Source organism: Hirundo rustica, chromosome 10 (genome assembly GCF_015227805.2).
Source record: "Hirundo rustica isolate bHirRus1 chromosome 10, bHirRus1.pri.v3, whole genome shotgun sequence".
Lineage (NCBI taxonomy): Eukaryota > Metazoa > Chordata > Aves > Passeriformes > Hirundinidae > Hirundo > Hirundo rustica.
The window spans coordinates 8631925-8657170 of NC_053459.1; the positions used below are offsets into that span (position 1 = coordinate 8631925).

Sequence of the window (25246 nt, forward strand, 5' to 3'; positions counted from 1 at the left end):
TTTCAGAGCATGTTTATTCTCTGTGTCCTGAAGATTTGCCTCCTTTTGAGAGCTGAGACATAATCAATAGCAATTTTGGTGTCCCACCATCCCTCTTTTTGTGTAAGACCACAGCAGTTCGCAGCATGTGGAGCAGCAAGGAGGGTGAGTCCAGGGAGAGACGGGTTGTCTCTTGTTCAGGTCTGGGAGTGAGACATCAGGGACTGGAGTTGATGTGGGAATTAGTTTCATTCTTGTGTGCTTGCTTGAAAGAGTTTCAGAAGAACCTCTGGCTGAGTGTGCTCCTGTGTTACAGCCATGCAATCCTCTTGTAGACCTTTGTGTAGCAGAGGCTGTTCAGTAGCTGTGAGCAGCCCTGTGGTCACGTGGAGCTGTGGAGGAAGGTCCCGCTGGGTTTGTCCCCAGTGGGTGCTGGCTCCTGGGGGCTGGCGTGCTGAGCATTGCTTTTCCTCCCTGTTGAAAGCAGATGTCCTTTGGGACAGGGCCATGGACCTGTTCCCAGCTTGACTGTAGAGGGGCACTCGTGTTTGTAGCAGGGTTCAGGTCTGCCTGGAGAAGGGTTTTGTGGATGGAGGGTCTCCCCTGTGCTAGAAGTGATGCTGAGACCCAGGCAGCCGCCTGGAAAAGGGTCACTCAGAGGGGTCGGAGGCCGGAAAGGGGACAAAGACGGTGTGTGCACTTGTGTGGAAACCACAGGGCTGTGAGAGAGGGTGGCCTGGAGGGTGCTGGGCCCTGGAGAGCAGCACAGCTCCCACAAGCAGTGCCAGGGTAGCAGTGCTCAGGGAATGCAGGAGGTGGTGAGAGGGCAGGCTTGTGGGGAGCAGTGAAGGGTGAGTTAGGGATGTGAGGTGTCTTCTTGTGCCCTCTCTTCCAATTTGGGAGGATGTGCTGAGCATCAGCTCTTATTCCAGGGACCCAAAGCATCCATTTCCACCATTCTGTAGGGCTTGCTGGGATTTCTATCCTCTCTGTTTCAAAAAATACATGAAAACGCTTATGCTGTACCTGTGAAGAACATCTGTTTTCGAACATAACTGTCCCTTAAACCCATATTGCAAAAGATACCTTCCACTTAGATAGGTACATGTTTGGGATTCTCCTCTGCACCGTTCATCGCCTCAGGCCCTCCTTGCTTCACAGGCCAGGGAGTTTGCTTGTGAAGCATAGGCTGTTGCGTCCGTGTACATTTGGTTTGCTTTGTTATTTTTATATAGATGACTTCGTGAGTATTTATAATAGTAATAGGGGTTTCTTTCTTTTTGGTCTCTTCTTTTTTGTAAAAGAAAGGCTTACTTGCTGAGTGCTAGAGAGGACTGACAGCTCGTGAGTGAATTCCGGGTGGAGTAAAAAGCTGCCTCTTCAGGGTTGTTAATGTTACTTTTTAAAGTCCAGATGTAAACTAACAGAGGCTATATTTTTGGTACAGTTAGAAGTCTGTATTATGTGCTTTGTTATATTATGTTATTATTATATGGGGTCTTGAGAACTCCTGTTGTTATATTCTGTAATGTAGAGGTTGGGCAGTACATGAAAATACTTGGTTATTTTGTCCATTAAAGCCTAACCCAGTGAATAACCTTATCCTTTCAGTGAATGTTAATAAATCAGGGGATTTTTTGGCAAGATTCAGTGATAAGAGGAATTTAACGTGTATTTCTGCAACTATAAATTGTTGACCAAAATGATTTTTTTTTTGCAAGAGTATTTTGGAGTCTCTGGGTTGGAGTTTGGTTAGTATGTGTGAAGTTGGGGAATTCAAAAAATGGGGCAGTGAGCAACCTGGATGCTCACCTCAAGCAGCAGTTAATCCACTGAAACTGGAAAAGATTATCTTTAAGAACTGAATAGCTGTGTAAATAGTAATGTTTACAGAAAAAGAATAGGTACAAAATGCTTGCGTTTAAATGTGATTTTCTGGTTTTCAAGACTTCTTTCTGCAAAGGACAATAAATGAAACTTTAATGTATAGTAGAGTAAAATCAATAAATACAATGATTACTATTTTATTAAGCCTTTTTGTAAAGTGTTCAAGAATATTTTATTACTCAGGCTGAAATGCATTCTGTGTGGGTGGATACACAAAGATAGGTCTATTATTTCTACCCCAAATGGTAGAAGCAGTGTACACGGAAAGCCCCTGGGGAGTTAGAATTTGTCAGGGTACCGTGAACTCCTGAGTTTACCCGAAGCTGTTGCAGCCACCTTGGCTGCAGGGGACTCAGGTCCGAGCAGTGGCTGTGCTGTGTCTAACACCTGGCTTTGTGTTCGCTTGCACGCAGTGTGCCTAGACTCTGAGGTGATGCAGTGCAGTATCAGATGAGAAAAAGGTTTCATTTATTACAAAATAGGAGTGAAAAAATGGAGGATGTGTTTTATAATTGCCACCTTTAATGGGAATTTTCCATTTTTAGATTTCATGCAGTTGCCTGTGACAGCTCCTGTTGAGTAAACTGGGACTGGAACATCTCGTATCAGCTGTTGTACCTGTACCTGCCACGATGAGAAGTTGCATAAGGTTCCTTTTTTCTTGTTAATTCATGCTTTTATTGCAATGTAGTTGTTCTAAGTGGGTCAATTAGTAAATACATTCCTTTAAGGATTTTTTTCTTTCTCATCTAACAAAAGTTTTCATCTAAAACTAACGGGTATAACAGTATTAGTATAAGTAGTATATCAGGCCAAATCACTGATTATGTATTAAGAAGGATCAGTCCTGAAAAGTACTTCTCCAGACTCATGAATGAGTGTGCTGGTTGCTGCTTCCTTTTGCTGTTGAAAAAATGTGTTAAACTTGATTTGTGGTGTTGCTCTTTCCCATTTGGTGACTATTAGAGTAAACAGGAAATTACATGTAACTGAACAGCTCTTATGCATGTCTGAGCAGATTTGCTATAGGTTGTATTCCCGGATAAATTAGCAGCTCTTACATCCAGGATTTTACCTCCCAGCCTTTCCTGCATCACTAGTCAGGGTTTGAGCACTGATTCCTCAAAAGTCCCAGCGGGATTATGTGAAACCAGGTTGCATTTTCTGTAAGAGCCTGAGTGTTTACAGCTAATCTGCAGACCAAACCACTAAGTTAGAATATTACCACATGTCATGTGTTTTTATTTGTCAGTGATTAAGCAGGAGCTACCTGAGAACAAAATTCCAGTGTTGAAAATGCAGTGAGCTTTCTCACTGTGCCATAGTCTCATACTTGTAAAAACTGCTTAGGATCATGTTCTCTGCTTTCTATTACCTGCCCCAAAATGGTCAGTTTGCTTGTACTCTTTTTATGGTCAGAAGCAGTCATACACTTCCAAAATTAATAAGGTGACAACATATTATACTTCAATGAAATTTTAAAACCCTGTATAGTATTTCACTAACTAAACTTTTTAAAGTTCTGGCTTTGTTGGGTACTACTTTTTTTTAGAGACAGAATATTAAGCAGCAAGCACTGCTTCCCTTTTAGGCCTTCCAGATCTGATGTAATCTTGAAAATTTCACTAAAACTTCTAATTTTTAGGTTAGTCCTGCAGATTGATTTTTAATAATGTATTTTCATTTTAAGTTTTTAAAATAACATACATTAAAGGATTGAAATAGTAATTGTTACAGAGAAGAATGCATGAGCAAGCATTGTATCTTAATGAAAACAATATTTTTCTTTTACATTTTCATTGAAAGTGGTTTTCTTAATGGAGGGTAAATGACCTTTTGCATAAGGAAAAAAACAACAGAAAATACACTGTCGTGTTCATCTACATTCGTTTTGCTTGCTGTAAAACATAATTGCTTTACAGGTAGCACTCCAGCCTCAAGTCAGAGTAGAGTTTTGCTTTAACATTGTCATCAAAATGATTTTTTATTGAATGCTTAGTGATCCATTTAGCTGACTTTGATGTTCTCCTGGGAATGGCAATGATAAGTCTGTTAGGCACAAAGGCATTTTAAACTGCATCTCCTTGGCTTACCTGGTATTTTCCTCTTCAACAACATAGCAAGCAAATAAAATGACGAGTTAAAATGCAGTTTCTGTTCTTCAATTACACAAGGAAAGAGGGGGAGCCTTCATATTGCCACCAAGGAGCTCCCTTTGTGTCATGGCTCAGCTCTCCTTGGAACCATCACCTGACAAAGATGCTGGAGCTTATTCTGCTAATGAAACTACTGAAATATGTTTTTCTTTCTTGTTCCACAAGGCATTGCATTTTTCCAATGTCCAATTACAACGGTAATTACAATTAGTTACAAACATAGGTGCTTTTTAAATATCACAGTCTGAAATCCATTGCCAAATTCTTAAGACAGTGGCACACCGGAGCTCTATCTCTTGCTAAAGTTTGCTGTTTCCTAATTATAAGATTTTGAAGGAAAAAAAGGAGTCTTAGTTGGCCTATAAGGCAAGAAACTTCATTTGCAAAAGATAATTTTTAATCTTTAAAAGTATTGCGTTTTGAGTGAAAAAAAATTGTCTTAATTTTTAAAATAAAGTGTTTTCAATAGATGACTTGTAATAGCCTTACTTTTGTGCAGGAGTAATTTACTTAGGGTAAGAGATGTACATCAGAGGAGAGATCTAGAGCAGGGTGCTTGCTTTTCTGAGCAAGGGGTACAGTCCAAGACATTTCCCTTTAGTCTGTCCTATTGGAGTGTTCCTTAGACCCTTTCTTGCAATGCAGCCTTTTGTGAAGTGGTGGGCAAAGCACAATTTATGTTTGCAATTCAAAGCAAAGATTTCCAGGTTTGGGGGTTATAATGCAAGGGTGAGCCAGAAGAGAGAGAGTTTGACATGACACTTTGGCATGGTTATCATAGAAATAGTGGAAAAGGTTCCTCTCTCCTTCTGAGGAAAGAATAAAGCTGTTGGGATAACTGACTGCAAAATGAAATGGGAGGCTGCTGTTCTGGAAGGGCTCAGTGCCTCTCTAACCAAGGAAAATTAGGAAACCTAGGGAGAATATATTTACTATGTATCCGCAGCCTTGACTGTTAGTGAGACAGGGGATTTCTTTAGAGAACAGTTTGCCTGAAGGTGTTAAATGAGTTGCTTTAATTTTCATATGTACCAGTGTTTGGTTAAATTCTGTTTCTACTTTTTAGGCAGAGAGAAGTTACCTAGCTTTATAAGGAGCAAAAAGGTATTTGCCTCCTGAACTGGGCCAGGCAAAACCATAATACAGCATAGAACTTTTTAAAAAATGGGTAAACTCTTGTGGTGTGAACTCGGGATTCAGCTTTAAAACATCTTGTTCTGGTCTGCTGTCAACAACAGTATAATTTTTCTGGCCTGCAGTAGCTGATTGGCTGGCTCATGATTATTTTCATTAAGTATCCTGCAGTGACAGCCTAAGAACATAAGTCTCTTCAACCGATTACTGAATTTGCCCTTTAGCCTATTTAAATTTTTTGTCATTGCGTTTTGCCTTTGGTCTGAAAATTAAAATATATATGCACTTCCATATAATTTTTTTAATATATATTTTAAATCTTCCCCCCACTGCTGCTTGTTGCAGTAAGTCCCTACTGTGAAGAGCTCCTATGGTTTATTTGAGTATGTGTCTCGGGGTGCTCTGCAGAACAGACTTTGATGTTGTTTGGTTCCTTCAAAATGCCTGTAATGATGCAGTGTTAACAGTGAGATTACAGCAGCTTGTTACGGAAAAGGATGATCATGAAATATTTTTGCTTGGAGTTTTAGAAAGTTTTGTTTCAGGGAAGCATGGAATTAATCTCATCCTGGATTGATCCATTCCCAAAAGGAATGCAGCTCTAATATTAATTAAGCAAAGTTTCTTTCCATTACTACTGAAGGATTGTGCATGATTTAAACATTACTTTTTTCAACTCAAATTTCTTTTCATTTGTTTTTTCAGAGAGTTAATGGAGGAAAAGTTAAAGATTGTAAGACAGTACAGAATAATGCATCTTACGTATTTATTATTAGTCACTTGATTTATGATACTGCTTTTAATAAGTTGTATCAATACATTTGAAAGGTTAACTGAGTGAAGTGCATTTGTAGTTTATTATGTACAAAACACTGATTTTTAGCTAGTGGCTCATTGACTGTTGTAGAAATTCATCTTTAGCCATTATGGTAACTATACCTGATTTCCATAAGGATTTCAATTACTTTGTTGATTTATCTTTTTAATCTTTTAGACAGATTGCATAATTTCTTGACTCAACAGTATAGTACATTAGAAAGTTACATCATCATTGTGGTCGTTGGATATGGTAAATCATGCTTTTAAAAAAAACAAAGTGAATATCCTGGCATCATTAGGGACTCTGAAAAAGGTTACACATCTTCATAATGCTGTTGTTGGGAATTTGGGGATATTTATAAGCTCTTTTCTGGTATTTACCCAATCTTACTTAACTCATGTTTATTGATACAGCAAGTAGGTCCATTGAATACTGGTTCTGAGACTAAAATCATAGGACCAATAGGAAGTCCCTAGGAATAAATCACCGAAGTTCTGTCGCATACACAGCTTTCCTTCTCTTAGGTGGGTGTCCCGGTGTGTCCAATGCTTGGGAAACATTTCAATGTCCTTAATGGTTGGGGTTTCCCATGTGCAGACTGGTGACATTGCTTGTCTGGAGCCTGGTGATTCACAGTCAGAAGTCATAGGGATTCCTTGGGAAGGGGCCCACGAAGGTGCTGTGATGTTGAAGAGGATCTTTTTAATTGTATGATCATAAAACATTTTCAGATAAATGCCTGTGGTGCACGTGTGGTTGTACTGCAGTCTGCTGAAGGAGAGTGGAAGAGTTCCATCTCGTGTCTCAGTGTCTGGTTTCATGTGTGTATGGGGTTCAGACTTCTTACTCCTGCATAGAGACCTCCTGGGATATGGATTGTAAATCATGTTTAAAAATGCCCCTCTGCCAACAGTGATGGTTTACTACTAACCTTTTCTTTTCTCTTTTCAGATCTTTTTGGATCCCTGTCTAGCTGATTCATGTTTCCAAACTCTCTCTTGTAACATTCTCAAGCAGCCAAAATGAAGTTGAAGCATAACATCAATCCTGTTCTTCTACAGTTTATAAACTTCATAGTCCTGGTGTACTCGCTTGTAACTTACATTCCATGGTACATACTTTCAGGATCAAAGGAGGCTATAGCAAGAGCCAAGCAGGTTAAAGCCAGACCTGTGAATAACAGGCCTGGGGGTGCATACAGATCTGTTAACAGTCTGCATTGCTTAGCTTCAGTTTTATATCCTGGGTGCGATACACTCGACAAGGTTTTTAAGTATGCTAAAACTAAATATAAGGACAAAAAACTCTTGGGAACACGTGAAATTCTGAAAGAGGAAGATGAAATCCAGCCATCAGGAAAAGTTTTTAAAAAGGTAAGTCTTTTCTGACTTCAAGATTTTGTTTTTTCCGAAGAATGTTTGCTTTCTTATGCAGCACTTCTAGTCCAGTAAAGCAAAGCTGGGGAAAAAATAAATGTATCTGCTTAGATTTGGTAGCTGTGAAAAGAATCAAATTATCTAATTCCCAATCTTTCAATTCTTGGCACTTAAACCAAATCTAAACCTTTTTGCATTCTGGAATAAGTATCCTATTTATGGTTTCAGTCAAAGAAAAAAAACACAATTATGTTTTAGGTATTTGTTTTTAATATTCAGCTGGTGATGTAAGTGGGTTTAAAGGTTTCTTTCTTAAGTGAATTCTAAAAAGTCTCCCTTTATGTTATTCTGAACTGTAATCAAACAAATATACAAAAATTACTAAATGCCAGTACTCAGATCTGCCTTTCCAGCAGACTTAGTTGTGATTTAAGGATTTGCAGTTCTGTCCTGGGAATTCAGGACTTAAATGAATTTTTTGTTTGGAAAAGGATTGCACAGGTTTTATTGGAAGAGTCTTTTTTTCTTTGAGTCTCCTTTAAGGTGAACTGCTCTGCTAATCTGTAATCCTGGTGTGTGTGGGGGAGATGTGATTTCAGTATCTGACAACAGCTGTGTTGTCTCAAGGGCTTGACTTTTTGTAATGTATAATGTTCAAGCCTGTAATGTCATTTGCTCCTTCGTATTTGTTCAGACACATTGAAAAATGCTCTTTGGCCTGAAGAAGCAAGGCTGAATGCTGCAACAGAATATACATGTTTGTGCATCTCTGTGTTAAAGGTCTGCATTTCTATATTAGAAGTTGTTAAATCCACAATAGAAAATTCTTAGTTAAGATTAGTTTCCATGCAGATGAAAAAAAATTCTCTTCATGCTGCTAGTTTTAATTCTGATAGAGGAGTATGTTTAAAGTAGAACTTGGTTAACATCACAGTATATGGTAAAGTTTAGTTCTGTTAGAATCTTTATACAAACGTTATTGTTAGTGAAACTTCCCCTTAGCTGTGGAGTTAGTTTTGCAGTATGGAGGAAATGCCGGGATGAATGGTTACATGTGCTCTTTCTTGATGCACATTTTGCTGCCTCATTACCCTATAAAGAAACAGAAAGCTCATGTTGTACAAAGAATGGCTTCTGGGCACAGATCAGAATTTTGGCTGCCTGTGACATGTGCCCTGTTTTTTAATTATAATTGTGAATGTAAGACTTAGGAGTTTAGCCTTTTCCATTATGCAAGCAAAAGGTTGTGAGTATTGGAAAGCTGAAGAATGTTTGTGTTGATCCACTTAAATTACTTGTTTGTGAGTATTTAGGCTTAGCAATTACCTGAGTTAGGTAATTTTGCCTAAGCTTAACACAAAGGTTCATTATGGTCCATTGCCATATTTGCCCTCGTGTTACTTCATTCCAGCTTGTGGTATTATCACACAAATCCACTTCTAATTTTTTTTTTCTTTGGGGAATACAGTGTTATTAAGCCCTCATAGCATGTGTTAACAAATGAGGAAAATCAGAGCATTTCACAAGACACCTTGTTGATTCTAAATGTCAGGTTCTCTTCCTTTGATTGCTGTCTTTCATTCCAGGCACCTTTTTATTGCGTGGTTCCCTTTAGCAAAGCCAAAGCTTGCTGAGTTTGGATGCAGTTCTTCAAAAGGGTGCACAAGAAGTTTAATTCTTAGGTATAATGCATGTAATTTCTATACCTTACAGGAACAGTAAAATACTCAGCTTTTGATTATTGGGAAAACTTAAGTATCCTCGCACCTGTTGCTAAAATTATTTGGAGCTTCTTAACGTCTTTAAGATCAGATATTCATTAATTTACTAATGTGAGAACAGTGATATCTCAGATAATTTGTAATTTCTTGAATTTTTGTGATAGTGTCTTGTTGCAAAAATATTAGTTTCTATGCAGATTCCCAAGTAGCAGAAATTCACGGATGTGAATAAAATACAAACACTTGCGTATGCACATGTTGCATTTCATAGTAATTCATACATGGTTAGGTCTATTTCCTTTTGTAGTGTACTTCTCCAATTTCCTTCTCCAATATCATGCATACCTAGTATTAATTTCATGAACCGTGTGTTTAAGTCAGGATAAAATAATGTTGAAAATACCTCTGATATTAAGATGTAATTAATTGGAAGAGGGACTTAATTTAACCACAGCTGAAATTGCATGCCCAAAAGATGAGCTTCATTATTTTGTGTTGTCTTAGTTATAGGTTATATCATCAGGTGCTTGTTTTGATCTGTGTTGCTATGTGGATTTGGCTTTGTGTGCGAGTTCTTTCATTGGTTTATTTTTTGAGGAAGGTTTGTTTGGTTTGGGGGTTGTTTGTTTGTTTTGCTCAGCTTTAAAAAGGGTTGGTGACCAGGAACAGAATTACTGGGAATGTAATAAATAAGACATAGTGGGGAGAAGAAAACACAGCTTTCTTGGGGAAGGTGATGCATCTAAAGCCTGAGAGACTTGGGTGCAACAGCAAGCACGTGGGCAAGCACTTGGGAATTCAGAACTTTACTCTTTATTGCTGATACTGAAACTTAAAGTGAAGGTTCAGGAAGATTCTTGCCGTGCCAAGTCATTGAGCAGTAAGAGAGTCACTTATGATGTTAGAAAACATGAATTGCTATGTAAATGGTATGTTAGGGTGAGGGTTTTCAGATATATTCAGCTGCAATCCATGTGCTCATGTGAAAAAGGCCAAAAGTGGGCATTTCAAATAACCTCCTTTGTATTACTTTTAATATATTTTTACAAGAAAATGTATTTAATTCATGATCACTGGTTTTGAAGTCACAGTTGAGGTTCTTTTAAACCTTATAAGGTGCTTTTAGGAAGACCTTCAAAGCTAACTGAAATCAAGTAGTTTAATGACTCTACATGAGCCTGCAGCTTTATCAAGAACATTCTATTACACCTTTACACTAAAAATTTTAACGTGTTTCTAAAATCCAGGTCAAAGAAACGTTAGCTGTATGTCGAGTCTGTGCTTTTCTGGGTTTCCGGACGTGAATGGGGTCTGGGTACTTGCGGTGTTTTGTGGCCGAAGTGAGTCAGGCTGCAGTTTGAGGCTGCAGCACGAGAGGGCAGCGTTTTCCTTTGGAATGCCGTGTTTCCAGGGAAAGCCCCGGAGCTGCAGTCCCTGCCGGCTGCTCTCCTGGGACTCCTCGGCCTGTCTAACTCACTGCCTGGGCCCTTCTGCCAGCTCTGGGACAGTCACGTTCTGTCCGTCAGTTACCAGGCGGAGGTAGCCTCTGAAGGGTGATGAGTTAAATGTGTGTGGATGTTAAAGGATTGTGGCACCTCGTGCCAGTCTTAGCACCTGTTTGCAGCAGAAGCAGAATCACAGAATTGTTAGGGTTGCAAGGCACCTCTGGAGATCATCCAGGTCCTGCATGCTGCCCAGGCAGGGTCACACAGAGCAGGTGACACAGGAATGTGTCCAGGTGGGTTTGGAATGTCCCCAGAGGGGGAGACTCCACACTTCCCTGGGGAGCTGCTCCAGTGCTCTTCACCCTCAATGTAAAGAAGTTCTTCCTCCTGTTGAAATGGAACTTCTTACATTTTAGTTCATGGCCATTGCTCCTTGTCCCATCGCTGCGAACCCTTGAAAAGAGCCTGGCACCATCATCTTAGCATTCCTTTGAGATATTTATATGCAATAAGATCTCCTCAGCCTTCTCTTCTCCAGATTGAACCAGCTCCCCCAATCTCTCCTTGCAAGAGATGCTCCAGACCCCTCATCATCTTTGAGGCATCGCTGGACTCTCTCCAGTAGCTCCTTCCCTTTCTTGCACTGTACATTGTAAAGTGGTGGCAAAAGCTACTGAGGGCAAGGCTGAGAAGGGAGATGGATTTGGAGATGTACTCCAACATAAGAAGCATGAGAGAAACCCTGACCTGCTCTGTGTCCTGCACAGAGAGAGATGGAGAAAGGGACTTAGAGGCAGTTAGTAATATGTATGTATGGGTATCTGTTATTCACCAATGTGTCTCTAATATAAATGTCATAGGATGGAATAGAGAAGAAGCACTGGGCTTGGGGAAGGAACATCGGAATTTGAATCTATGGAAGGCAGTAGGAAAGTAAAACTCAAAATTCTGTTCTCACGTCAGTGTTCTTCAGAAGTGTATTTTTATATAAATAGCTGCAGCCAACAGGTTTTCATCCTTAATTTTTTTTTTTTCTTTTTAAGAAAAAAAAACACCAATGAGGTGGTCTTTCACTACATATCAAACTTGCTTAAGCAATGAGGATGAATTATATAAGAGAATAAAAAAAATGGGAAAAAAGGCAGAATCATGAGTATTATTTGGAGAGATTAATTTTTGGCCATTTAATGATTTATCTTCTCCAGTTGAGTGAATTACAGAGTGGTGGAAATTACTAAAACCTTTTATGGATTGGCAGGCTTACCAGAAACAGTAACAAGAATCTGCTTGTATTTCTTGGCCTAATTATTTGTGAGCAGTGTTCCTGAGGCTGCACTGTAGGCAGAGTATAATGGGGGAAAGGATGTTGCCCAAGTCACTGCTATAAATTGTTTGGAACTGATGAGCTTGTCAAGAACTTCCACGTCTGCCAAAAATACTCTCTTTGGGGAAAGAAAAAAAAAAAAAGCCCAAATTGGAATTTAAATTCCAAATTACCGAAATTTGGATGGACAGGAAAAAGTGCAATATGTTTTCTGGAAGCGCTGGGAGTTTTCCACACCAGAAATATCTTGGTGTGTTGAAACAGAAAGGGACTCCCAGGTCCCTCCTCTTGCTCAGGGGGCTGTGGCAGCGAGCACCAGCCCCACATGCTGCCATTTCAGCCTGATCTTTCTGCTCCAGAAAGGTTTTGGGGTTTGAAACAGCCTGTTTGCCTCTGAAACAGAGCTTCTGGGAATAAACCAGGAAAACCTGAGCAGATATTTGTGTGAGAAATCTGTGTTTTCTAGTGGAATTGCTATATATTGCTGTTGTTGACAAATTTTTTTTTTTTTGGCCTGTTAGATGATATTTTCCCGTAAAGAAATTTGTGAATTTTCCAAGCAGCTGCACATGTACCTGTTTGTCCTGCTAAACAAGTAGGTTAATGAGCAATATGCAGTGAAGCTGTAGTAGGTAAAACTCATTGTTACAACTAACTGTAACTTGAGCAGTTTGGAAAAGCGTCTTGACTAAGGAAATCTACTAGATTTTATGTTTCTATTAGAGTTTGAGATATATTTAAATATGTTTTATTAAAGAAGTGGATGTGGAAATATGGACTCATTAAAAATGTAGTTACATGTCAAAAAGTTGCCAGACTTGACAGCTGAAAGTTTGAAATTTAGTTCATGTTGATTAATGAAATATGGGGGGAAAAATGAAGTTCTTCTAGTTCTAGCTTTTCTAGTTTGGTGTTGGTTTTTTTTTTTTTAGTGTTTGCTTGCATTTATTGCTAATGCTTTGTAAAGAACAAGTCTGAAATGCTGGATTAAAAATTATTTTTCAAAATTGTCAGTGTGCTTATATAAATATAACAACTTAGAGTATAGATTTTCAGTATAAAACATCTTCATACTTATCTAGACATGAAAATTTCTAGGTTGGTGTCAAAGAAATATCCTATCACACAGTAAGGAAGTAGTACTGCAAGGTGCAAGTGCACACAGGAATCTGGGTAGTGACCTGTCAGTTCAAATCCACTTTTACTGTGCACCAGCTTTCCCATATGGCAGAGTGAGATTGCATAATATATTCTACATGGCTTCTCAGAACTGAGGCTTGCCAGTAATTTCCTATCCTGTTTTCTGTCCTGCTTTTGTTTAACAGTTAAAAAAAAAAGGCAAATTTATTACTACTCATCCCCTTGACATTTGTTTCAGAACAAAGGGAAAGGGATTTCACAATTTCTGACTGAGGGCCCATGGATATACTGCTTTCTGGATTCCAGATTGCCTTTTTTAATTTTTTTTTCAAATGAACATCTGAGTATCATTTTTGTATAGAATTGTAGCCCAAATATCCAAGAAATCAAATATATAGAATGTACTGTGCTAACTAGTTTATGTAAAGGATGAAAAGCACCAAACCTTTTTAAAAAGTAGAGGTATGTGGGCCAGATAACCAAACACAGTCTTTCAGGGGGCTTCTGAAGCTACAAAAGATGGTGGGGATCGTGTGCTTTCCCTTCTGTGAAAATAGAAACTGAGGTGGTAACACGCATGGAGATACTGCATTGTGAAATGGTATTTATGTTGGAACTTCCACAGGCCCTGTAGCTTTTGGCAAGAAAAGTATCATCTTTATCTTGAGTAAACTGCTGTTATAATTTGAAGCACGTGTTACTCAAACATTTGTGGATTCTACACGTGGATGAAGATGTAGTAGGACATGTGTTAAGGATTTTCATTTTCTAAGTTGCTTTTTTTATTCTTATTAGGTCATCCTTGGCAAGTACACCTGGCTTTCTTACGAAGATGTATACATTAAAGCTGTTAATTTTGGAAATGGCTTAGCAGTCTTGGGTCAGCAGCCAAAGACTAACATTGCAATCTTCTGTGAGACCAGAGCTGAGTGGATGATTGCAGCCCAGGCCTGCTTTATGTGCAATTACCAGCGTGAGTACCCGTCTTCCCTGAAGTTTTTATGGCTTCTGATCTCACAATCTGAGAACAAAACTCTTTCTTGCTTCGCTTTATGTACTAAGAAAACTTTATCCAGATTTTATATAGGACGTTAACGTTTTCAAATTAAAAAATACTGCGTAAGGTAGAAACTGTGCACTTTGTAGCCTTTTGCTCTAGTGAGCGGAGAAACCCGTATCTGTTGGCAGATGGGGAGAATGGTTTTGGTAAGTAGAGTTTGCTCAATGAATTTGTGAGAGGTTTATTTTCTTTTCATCTAGCATCAGTACAGAGTCCCACATTTTTGAAAACAAACAAAAATCACACATGAATTCATTGACTTCATTTCAGGAGTTGACGTCAAACCTTCATCTGTGCCTGCAAGTTTTGTTTTATCTGGCTATTTTGTCAGTTCTTCAGTTTTGGTTACATTTCTTGCTCAGGAATGTACTGAGTGCTGGTCTCAGTGTGCTCTAGTTGTTTAAATGTCTGTTTCGTCATTGCTCCTTAATATGTCCTTCACCTAACGAAGCCCAGCCTGGCTGGGTTCTGTGATGCTCTCAGGGGGACACATCTTGTCCCTCAGAGCATGCCAGAAACTGCTGTTCCTCATGGGCTTTGGGCCTTTTCCCTCCTGTGCCACATTTACCCTCCTTCAATAAGAGGTGGGCCATAAAAGCCAGATATGCAGAAAGTCCTGATTTCCTACCTAGATGCACTAAAGTTGTCTATCATTTATACTTTTTTCAGATTTTGGAGGCAAGGCTAGTAAGATTTATATTTAAATGGTCCCTCTTTGCTCTGAGCATGAGTCTGTTTTGGTTTGAGAAGCAGTATGTTGATGAGTACATAGCAGTTTTCATTTACTTTAGTTTTTACTCCAGTCTCTGATTATTTTGCTTGCACCTTTTGCTGTACTGGTCCCTCAGTGTTAAGGATGGAGTTGGTGACAGGGTGCACTGCTCTGGCCCTTCACATTTCAAAGTCAGCCTGCTTGCCCTGTGTGGCAGCTGGCTCTGTGCACAAGGAGAGGGTGGATGTTGTGTACTGGCACTGCATCAATGCCCTTGGCATGCTCTGCTGTAGTACCTGTAGAGCCAGACTGTTCAGGTGAAGGTGGGTAAGATGGACCACCAGCTGCAAGGACTGTCAGCCACAGGACAGAGTTATTACTTGCCAGCCTTCAGTGGTTGACAGTGACTCCAATAGTGCTTAATTTATTGAAGGTCTGGATGATGGGACAGAGCGCAAACACAGGAGGTCCTAGCTGGTGGCATGTTGGGGGCAGCAGCCAGTACACTTGAGGGTGGGGCTGCTGTGCAGAGGAACCTGGCAGCTGGAAAAGTGGGTTGTCTGGAACCCCATGGAATTCATTAAAGGCACTTAAAATTTCCCCTGTGCGTGCTGGAATGCACCTCGTGCACCAGTGTAGGCTGGGGGACAGCTGGAGAGTGCAGCTTTGCAGGGGAGGACCTGGGGATTCTGGTGGGCCATGAGTCAGGATTTTGCAGTACCTTCTTGCAGTGGAGGCCAGCAACATCCTGGATGGTGGTAGCAAGGGTGTAGTAGGTAGGTCCAGGGAAATGATCCTTCTCCTCCTTTTGGATGCTGGTAGATCCACATCTGGACTACTGTGTCTGTGCTGGGGCTTCCTAATAGGAAAAAAGATGCTGACATCCTGGAGCGAGTCCAGTGGAGGCTGCCAAGATGCTGGAGGGGCTGGAGAACGTGACAGCTGAGGAGAGGCTGACAGAGAGGGGTCTGTTCAGCCTTGAGTGAGTTCAGATCTTGTTGCTGTCTGACAGTTCCTGGTGGGAGCATGTTGAGGGGATGGAGCTTGGCTCTGCTCACAAAGGTGTGCCTTGATATCACTGCAGGCCACAGTCACAAGTTCAACGGCAGGAAAATCTGATTAAATATTAGGGCAAGTGTCTTTGTTGTGGGGGTGGTTCTGAATCAGAACAGGAACAAAGAAGAGTGGTGAAATCTTCATCCTTGGAGATCCATAAAACCCACAGTGGCCATGGCTCTGAGCACTCTGCTGCAGTGCATGGTGTGTGCAGGGGATCTCTCCAGGTGCTTTCCCACCTAGATTGGTGATGGTTTTGGTTGGTTCTTCAGTGAGTAAATGCTGCTGCTGGCCTTCCTACCAGAGCAGAGAACTGCAAAGACTACTCTCAGATAAGATGCCTGTGCTGCTTTTAAACTACATGTCTCTGCACCAGTTCTCTTTTATCAGTTTTGGGATCTGTCAGATTCCTAGTGGCTATCCTGGGAATAAAACGCAAAGGCTTGTATAATTTTTTTTCCCCCCTTTGGAAGTGAAGCACTTTTACAAATCCTAGGGAGATTTGTAATTTGAGGGGGGAAAACCTGAGCTAGGGGCTGGCTATTGTGATCAGAATGGAATGCATGTTTTTGGGTTTGTTGGATTAGTGCTTTAAATCCCCTTACTGCGACGTGCCTCGGCACACACTCTGACGTGGTGTTCAGCTCTAAGCTGTGTCATCTTCTGTGAACTTGGCTGACTTGTGCTGGCAGATGAAGAGAGAGCTGTGCCGTGTTTACAGGCAGCTTGCAGGGCAAATTGGAAGACTTAGATGATGTTGAAGCAGTAGTAGTGGCAAGGCATTGCTAAATGGCTTATGTTAGCATTTTTCAGTGTGCGGGTTTGATACCAGTTGACTGCTGTGGGAGTGTTGGGATGTTCTTCTCAAATGTGAAATGTGTTCAGTCTGATGGAGTGGGCCCAGAACTGATGTCAACAGAGCAGGTTCATCTGCTTTGTACATACAGTTGGAGAGAATGCCTTTTGCACTGCAGAATTAATATGAGGAAAGTGATGTTGATTGTGGATTACTTGGACAAACAAGTGATTTTATGGTTAGAAATGCTTGATTTTAAATGTGACTTTTTCTGGAGTTCTCCAAGTCTTGTATTTGCAGGAAGTAGGGTAGGGATTGCTAGTTCAGAAACAGAAGAAGTAGTACTATCATGAAAACAGATTTTTTCCTAAGTACCTCTTCATGTGTGTGAGCAGCTCTTTACCAGGGTAGGCAGATAAAACATAAGAGTGCATAGCCACATGGTGGAATAGGAGAGATTAAGTTTCATTTTTCAATCATGCTTGAGCAGAAGTGGTTTTGTCAGAATTAAATTTGGCTGAAGCCTTTAAAGGTGCATTTTGCTTTTTACTCTTGATGTACTATGGATGCTGAAATACTCAGTTTAACATTTCACTCACCTTGAAATAAATTGTAAAAGTTCTATTTGTTTCTTTAGGGCAAGGTTTTGTCTTTTTATACGAGCTGGCAAATTTCGTGGTGTTGGGGGTTTTCTTTTTGTCAAGCCTTTGGTCAGATAACAAACACTCACACTATTGCGCGTGTAAAGGTGAATACAAAATAATCCCTTCTCTGTATGTTTTCAAGAGAATGAGGAGAGAAAAAAATTATCAAAAATTTCGAGTGTGCCTGAAAAAGTTTTAGTTGCCAGCATGGAGAAGGGAGAATTTCAGAGAAGAGAGTCATTGCTCAGTTTTGCTCTCTCTGTGACATCAGTGCACCATCATATAAATGGTCTCTCTTTCTCTTTGGCTCTGTCGTACAGCTCTGAGTGTCTTAACGTAGTTATTTGCAGATGAATAATTAAGTACCTCCGTGGTTATTCCCGAGATGATGCTTTGCCTTCTGGGCGGTGTTGTCAGCTGGGTTCTGCTTGTTGGCTCGGGGCAGCTGAATTTCTGCTACATGTTTATATAACAGGGGTCACTGCAGTAAGTAGAGAGAGCTCGTGGGAACGAGGAGAGGCACTCCTCTGGACTTTGCTCCCACCAAATTAAAGAAAACATAGTGCATGTGCATTTGCCCTGCAACAGTTCTGAACTATAATGGACTGTTTTAATAAGAAAAAAAATAAGTAGAGGTCAACTATTTACTTTTCTGTGTAAGAAAACTGCTTTTGAGTTGTTTTGGGTTAACTCCTTGCATTTAAAATATTAAAATAAAAATCTTAGAATACAACAGAATTTTAATTTTAATTTTTAATCTTTGCTGCAGTGATTACAGTCCTAATGTACAGTGGGTTGTCTTATTTTTATAATTATGTTCTTTAAATATTCAGCTATATACAGACTAAAAAGCAGAAGATACTCAGATACTTGATGTGACAAAACTCCCAGCAAGGATGTTGTAACTATTGATTGTGTTGATTCATCTCAGAGCTTTTTTTGATATGTCCCTGTTAGTGTCCTGCTTGGAAAACAGGTTTTTTTATTATTATTATTTTTGTTTGTTTTTGTTTTTTGTGGTTTTTTGAGAGGGAGCAATACTTCTCTTCAATCTTTAGCTGCCCTTTCTTCCCTAGTGTTTTCTCATTCAGTTCCATGGAAAATTGCAGGAAATTAAATATTATTTTAAAGGTGTTAATATGAAATAGTTGTTTAACACACTAATGAGCTTCCTTAGAAACAGGAAACAATTTTTCTTATAGTCAGTTTTCTAAATATTTTCTTTCTTGCTATTCTGTATGATTCTCATGATGTCATTTCAGGGTCTAATGACTGTGATGATTAAACCTTTATTACATTATTTTAAATAGATGGCAGAACAGGATAGCCACAGATTTATTCCTGGCTGTGAGAATTCTCTGCTGATGACACATATTGCCATGCTGTAATAATTTGTTATTAGCAGTCAATTGTAAAAGTTTGTAACAGAGTATGTGACTTCTGGAAAGAGAAGTCACATGATTGGAAGCTGCTTCTTTCCTGTGTGCAAGAGCAATGTTTCACAGTGATTAAACTGAGAAGGTTTGCCTACTTTTCAGATGGTGAAAGTATAAGAGTAGATGTAGGAGAATTGCATAAGGTGATGTGGGTTTGAGACCTCTAATTGGACCTTGGAAAAGAGTAAGCTGTCACATAGAGTATGGTTGTTCATTATTCCTTCTGGGAGTAACTGAAAATCACACTGTATTTAAAGTCAGATGTTAAGAGGCTTTTTAAATACAAAACTGTCCCGTCTTTGAGTTGACAAATATTGTTATTGTGTTGCCTAAGTTGGAATAGGTGAATCTCAGATCTTTTTTTGTAAACTACTCTTGAAAATGCAACCCAGAGACTGACCATTTCCCCTGTTTTGTGTTTCAGTGGTTACTCTGTACGCTACGCTGGGAGGCCCAGCAATAGTTCATGGGCTGAATGAAACAGAGGTGACCACCATCATCACTAGTAAAGAACTGATGCAAACAAAATTGAAGGTCAGAAAACTGATCTTTATCTATCTCTTTTCAGTGTGTCTGTTCACCACTGTTAAATGGCCTGGTTCCATTGTACAGAACAATGATTTATTGCCTTTCCAGAAGGCAGACGCTTTTGGAAGATTTATGCATCTGTCTTCATGTACAGAAAGTGGTAGTTTGCTTTCAGTGGGTTTTAGGCTGCTCAGTGACTGGAGAATGAGCAATTTGCAGTATTGCAGAGCTGGAGTGCTGCCTGGAAAAACACCTTTACAAGAAACTGCTGTGGTTTCTGGGTGCATTTAGTGCCTATAAATGTAACAATGGGAAAGACAGAAAAATGTATAAAGAGCTAACTGTGATCATGCTCCTGGCTTATTATCAGCTGTTTTCCCAGCAGAGAATGTTTTTTACATCTAAAGATGGGCGTTTAAAGAGTTAGAGCTGTTTTTCCGTGCAGGGGGAGAAAAAACTCACTAAACATTAGAACAGTCCAAGAGCCTTTTTAACTTACTGACCCTGATGAAATACCCAAGTGGAACAACTAATCTGCATGAATTTCATCATTGTATGTTTTGGGGAAACTGGACCTTAAGATGAAAAACTGCACTATTATGGAATCTTGAATGAGAATTTCCCAAACTTTAAAAATTACTACAGTGACAGTATCTATGCCATGCACATTTATTTCAGCTTGCAATGAGGGAATGTATTTGCTCTGCTATAGGTGGTGATCTTCTCTTCTTTCATGAGAACACTGGTAAATGTCTTAGAACTCATGTTTTGCTTGAAATGCTTAACTAGTAATTTTCAATATTTTTTGCTAGCTGTTGCTTATTTTAAATAGCATAATAACTGAGGAGCAGCCTAAGAATTATTGTGAGCTCAGTATCATCAATTTCTCTTTGTCCTATGGGAAGGGAAAGTCAATTATGTCTACAAATCCTTGCAGTTTTATTTGTGGGGTTTTCATGAAATCACTAAATGATTGGGGAAGTTTTTGGACTGAAAATTGGAAAGCTTCAAGCTTTGCAGCTATTTGAGCTTGGCAGATTTATCCTTTAAAATTCTGAGATGTTTTATATATTAGTGCTGTTTAAAAAGTGTACAGCAGATAGCATGGAGATTTTTGTTCTTGTTTTTTGTTTTTATGCCAAGAAGTAAAAAAAAACCCAAAAAACCCTGATTTCTAATTTCTGAACCAATTTTTCATTTGCACAGGAAATTGTTTCTCAAGTTCCACTGCTGCGACACATAATTACGGTGGATGGCAAACCCACAACGTGGTCAGAGTTCCCCAAGGGTGTCATTGTCCACACGATGGCATCTGTGCAAGCCATGGGGGCCAAGGCAGACACTGGTAGGTTCTTCCTCTTCAGACCATCTCTTCTGGTGCCCTAATTTAACCCCGTTGAGTAAACTTGAAGAAAGTACAATTTCAAAATTGTGCAGATTTTATCTTTTCTTATCATCTTTTCCTTTAAATAAAATCTGTGAGATTTTTTTATTTTTGGTTTGGTGGTGGGTGGTTGGATTTTGGGGTGTAAGTTTGTTTTGCTTTGTTTTTCAGCGGAGTAAAATGTGACTCCACAATCAGATGTCACAGGTTGAAGGATAGTTTTTAGGATAAGCAGTTAATTCAGGATAGAAACTTGGCGTTCTTATGATCAGACATCTTAAAACAGGGTTATTCAGGGCACAAAAGGAAAATCACTGTATTTTATAACAAAAGAAATCAGTCATTTGTTACCATTAAGTTTTGTAAAATTCACGGATAGCAAAATGTAAAATATCATTTGAATCTGTATAACTTGGTCACTTATTACATTTCTGATAGCATTGATGTATGTAAATTCATTGAAATCTATTTCCAGTCTGGGTAACATTTTTAGAACTATAATTCAGAATTCTAGAACTTACTTTAATTGTAATCTTAATTCTTGGCTCTGAAGAGCTGCCCATCTTAGTGTTTTAAGATTTCAATATATTCACTAGTTGATTTCTTTTGTTCCAATCCTTTGTGTTTTCAGAATCTCTTAACCTACTGCAGGCGGGAATCTTCAATTGTATTTTAGGAGGTGGGGGTGGTCAGTCCTGATTTTGATGTTCAAGGGAATGGCAGATTTGCTTCAATTACTTTAGAAGATGCTTTTCCCTATTTGATGTACCAGTTTAATACAACACCAGAAGAAAAATTTTGGCTGTAATTCATTAGCACCCTGAAATTTGTTAATCTATGTGCTGTGTAAAAAGATATTTAATCTTCCTTCAGTCTTTTAAATATTACATACTCTGCACTACAATAAAGGAACATTATCTTTGTCAAGCTAACCATTCATAAACTGTGAAATGCTGTCATGAATTGTTTATGGTCAAGCATGTCCAATTAATATTAAGTAGATGAGCTATTGCTTTTTTTTTTTCCTCTGTATTTCACTGTGCAGGATAGGCAGGATTCAGTGAGTGGAAAATGATTAAATGTTGCTTTCGTGCTTCTCATTCAGTGTGTGCACTGTGTGTGATGCAGTTTCCTCTGAGTAAGCACAGTAGTTTTTGTATTTTCTTGCACTCAGCACAAGTATTTAAAAAGCACTTTAATCCAATTAAAGCTGTTGAATTTCCTTTAAGTATTTATGGAGATTGGACCTCAGGTTGGCTCAGCAGTGCTTTGCTGCAGGTGTTGCAAATGAAGCAGTGTGTTGTTCCCTGCCAGGGAGCACAGGAGGCAGGAGCTTGGCACAGAAGGATGGATTTTGTAGCAGAGGGGAACCAGCCAGGGAACCTTCCCAAGGCAGGGATGCTCTGTGGTGCTTTGGACAAGCCAAAGCTCTGCCTGTTTTTCTCTCCACTGCAGGGGTAGGGGAAAAATAATAGAACTGTTGTCGTGGTAGATAAGGACAGTCAGTCAAAGTATTGCTCAGCTAATGCAGAGTTCCTGCTCTTTGTGAAGGCACTTAAGCTTGACCACGATGTTTTTAAGCAAAAGCAGAATGTAATAGCAAGAGTCATGTGGTGCTGTATTGCAGTGACTGCTGAAATGTGTCAGTGTGTCAGAACTCCCAGGCCAAGAGGCTCTCACATCCTATTTTATAACAACTTGCAGGAAACAAGCAGCCATCCAGGCCTGTGCCCTCGGATATCGCAGTGATCATGTACACAAGTGGATCCACAGGAGTTCCCAAAGGAGTTATGATCTCCCATTGCAACATAATTGCTGGGATAACTGGAATGGCTGAGAGGATCCCAAATCTGGGGTACGTAGTTGCATTTAATTTTAGATTAATTACTGTGTAAAATATGAACTGGTTTATATTGCTATGTCTGTGACGCATCACACTATGCACTGACACCTGAGCATCTTCCACTGCACTTAATGACATGACTACTTCATGTGCTCTTTGCTCTCTCCTCTTTGGTATGTGGGCAAGACCAGGACACAAAAACCTGTGAGGCCACCTTGTACTAGAGTGGTTGAAAGCCTCCCTAGCAGTGCTTCCCTTGGTTAATGTTTAAATTCTGTGGCTTGGTGCAGTTTTTAATCTCATACACCCAGAGTAACCATCACCCTTTCTTCATGCCTTAAACTTACAGTACATAGTATAAAACTCTTGAAAATCAAAACCCATGTGACTTGAAATATGCTCTCAAGCTCAAAAGGCATTTTCTACTTTCTCCATTTCTGCAGTAAACTTTGCATAAATTGTGCTTAATGATGCATCTGAGGACTCTAGTGATACAACATAAACCTATCTTCTAAAATTCTTTGCAGGGAAAAAGACACTTATATTGGGTACCTGCCCCTTGCCCATGTTCTGGAGCTGAGTGCTGAGCTTGTGTGTCTGTCTCACGGGTGCCGCATCGGTTACTCTTCCCCTCAGACACTGGCTGACCAGGTATGTTGTAGATGCAAGTCCTTACAGTAAAAAAAAAGAAATACAAAAAAAAAAAATCTACTTTTGTGAGATCTTTGTAATATTTCTTTAAAAATAGTACAGATTTTGTTTCTGATGTTAACTATCTTGAATGTGTCTGCTAGTAAACTTGTTCTTCACTTTAGTCTTCTAAAATAAAGAAAGGAAGCAAAGGGGATGTTACTACACTTAAGCCAACTCTGATGGCAGCTGTTCCGGTAAGTAACTAAAGGATGCATAATTTTTAAAACCTTTTTTAAAATATAATTTATAATTCAATTTTTAGCAATAGAGTTAATACCATGACCATTTAAATAGAAAAGGTAGAAGCTTTGATGTTAAACTGCCTTAAAATAATATTTTTGGTACTTATTTGTATGTTGGGGATAAACAATAATGATATGAGTATCAAACTTTTTCAAAGATAGCAATAGAGATTTGATTTCCATTTTAATTAGTCATTTCTTGTCTGTTACAGTGAAAGAGTGGAATAAAGAGAGTTGGCAGCAGGCAGTGGGGGGTTAAACGCTGATCCTGCCCAGATTTTTCTTTCCTCCTTTCCATGAACATCTTGCTGTCTTTTAGCAAGGAAAGAGGCAGGAACCTGGGAGTGGGTTGTCACCTGAAGCTCTCCTGAATTTCTAGATTGTGCTTTCTTTTTACTGTATTGAATTCGGGATTTCTGTTTCTTTGAGTTAATGGTCATCTTTTTACATAACCAGGAAATTATGGATCGAATCTACAAAAACGTCATGAATAAAGTGAATGAAATGACCAGTTTCCAGCGGAATCTATTTATATTGGCCTACAACTACAAAATGGAACAGATTTCCAAAGGTTACACTACACCACTCTGTGACAGGTAACGTTAACTTCATTTTTAATGGCACCAAAAAAATCAAAGACTTACCACAGGAGCGGTATCTGGTATTTTTGTGCTTTTCTTCATTTTATTGTTGACACTTTGAACGTGAGCATCTCTGTACTTGAGTGTGAACTGAAACAACAAATCAGGAGGGTTTTTTGATGGATTTAAATACTTACAATCTAAGTGAGTGTTGTTTAATTTGAAACTGATTGAAAATTTACATTTCTTGCATTTTCATCAGGAATGTAAGTATAGATTTATACAAGTTTTGAGTAAGATGAGAAGTTTATTCCTACAGAAAACTGTAGACTCCACATTGTCATGGGAGGGAGCAATGGTATACCTCAAATTGGAAACAGCCCACAGGATCATTGAGTCTAACTGGGCTTCTGTGAGAGTAAAGGATAATGTGTTTGCAAAATATATACAGTATTTTTAGGAGAAAATCGTGCAACTTTACTGCCTCCTTAAATCTGTTTTCTCAAACATCTTCAAACTAGAACATGGAAACAATCTTAGAAATCTGTGCCTATATTTCTGAAAACTTCAGTGGGCTCCTTCAAGGTTTTCCTTGGATGTCATAAAAATCTATCTGAAGACAGTGCAAACTTTCAGTTCAGGTCCAAAACTTAAGTGCTCTCTTGCTTTGTTTTTACTCACCAAAACGTCCTTTTCCCTTGGCGTTTCAGCCTTATCTTCCGCAAGGTGCGGATGCTGCTGGGCGGGAAGATCCGCGTCCTGCTGTGCGGCGGCGCCCCGCTCTCGGCGGCCACGCAGCGCTTCATGAACATCTGCTTCTGCTGCCCCGTGGGCCAGGGCTACGGCCTCACCGAGTCCGCCGGGGCCGGCACCATCACGGAAGGTGGGTGGAACCGCAGCCCGGCGGGGCTCTGCCCGGCGGGGTTCAGCCCGGCGCTGTTCAGCCCGGCGGGGCTCTGCCCGGCGGGGTTCAGCCCGGCGCTGTTCAGCCCGGCGGGGCTCTGCCCGGCGCGGTTCAGCCCTGTGTGCTCTGCCCGGCGGGGCTCTGCCCGGCGCGGTTGAGCCCGGCGGGGCTCTGCCCGGCGCGGTTGAGCCCGGCGGGGCTCTGCCCGGCGCGGTTGAGCCCGGCGGGGCTCTGCCCGGCGCGGTTGAGCCCGGCGGGGCTCTGCCCGGCGCGGTTGAGCCCGGCGGGGCTCTGCCCGGCGCGGTTGAGCCCGGCGGGGCTCTGCCCGGCGCGGTTGAGCCCGGCGGGGCTCTGCCCGGCGCGGTTGAGCCCGGCGGGGCTCTGC

General features: G+C 40.1%; 1 protein-coding gene across 8 annotated transcripts in view; it reads left to right on the forward strand.

Moving 5' to 3' along the window:
- The window catches only part of ACSL3 (acyl-CoA synthetase long chain family member 3), a 64070-nt gene that overhangs the window by 25292 nt on the left and 13532 nt on the right, over positions 1-25246 (forward strand). For 7 of the 8 annotated variants that reach the window (XR_005702337.2, XR_005702334.2, XR_005702336.2 and 4 more), the window contains exons 2-11: positions 2412-2515; positions 6928-7349; positions 13778-13955; positions 19111-19220; positions 20421-20559; positions 22303-22453; positions 22969-23092; positions 23257-23328; positions 23833-23972; positions 24668-24840. Coding sequence is in view for 4 of the 8 variants with exons in the window: in XM_040074063.2 (XP_039929997.1) it covers positions 6999-7349; positions 13778-13955; positions 19111-19220; positions 20421-20559; positions 22303-22453; positions 22969-23092; positions 23257-23328; positions 23833-23972; positions 24668-24840 (1438 nt within the window). In the remaining 4 variants the exon portion in view is untranslated. Of the gene's footprint in view, positions 1-2411; positions 2516-6379; positions 6501-6927; positions 7350-13777; positions 13956-19110; positions 19221-20420; positions 20560-22302; positions 22454-22968; positions 23093-23256; positions 23329-23832; positions 23973-24667; positions 24841-25246 lie in introns of those variants that run through there. The other variant, XM_040074064.2, reaches the window with a different exon arrangement.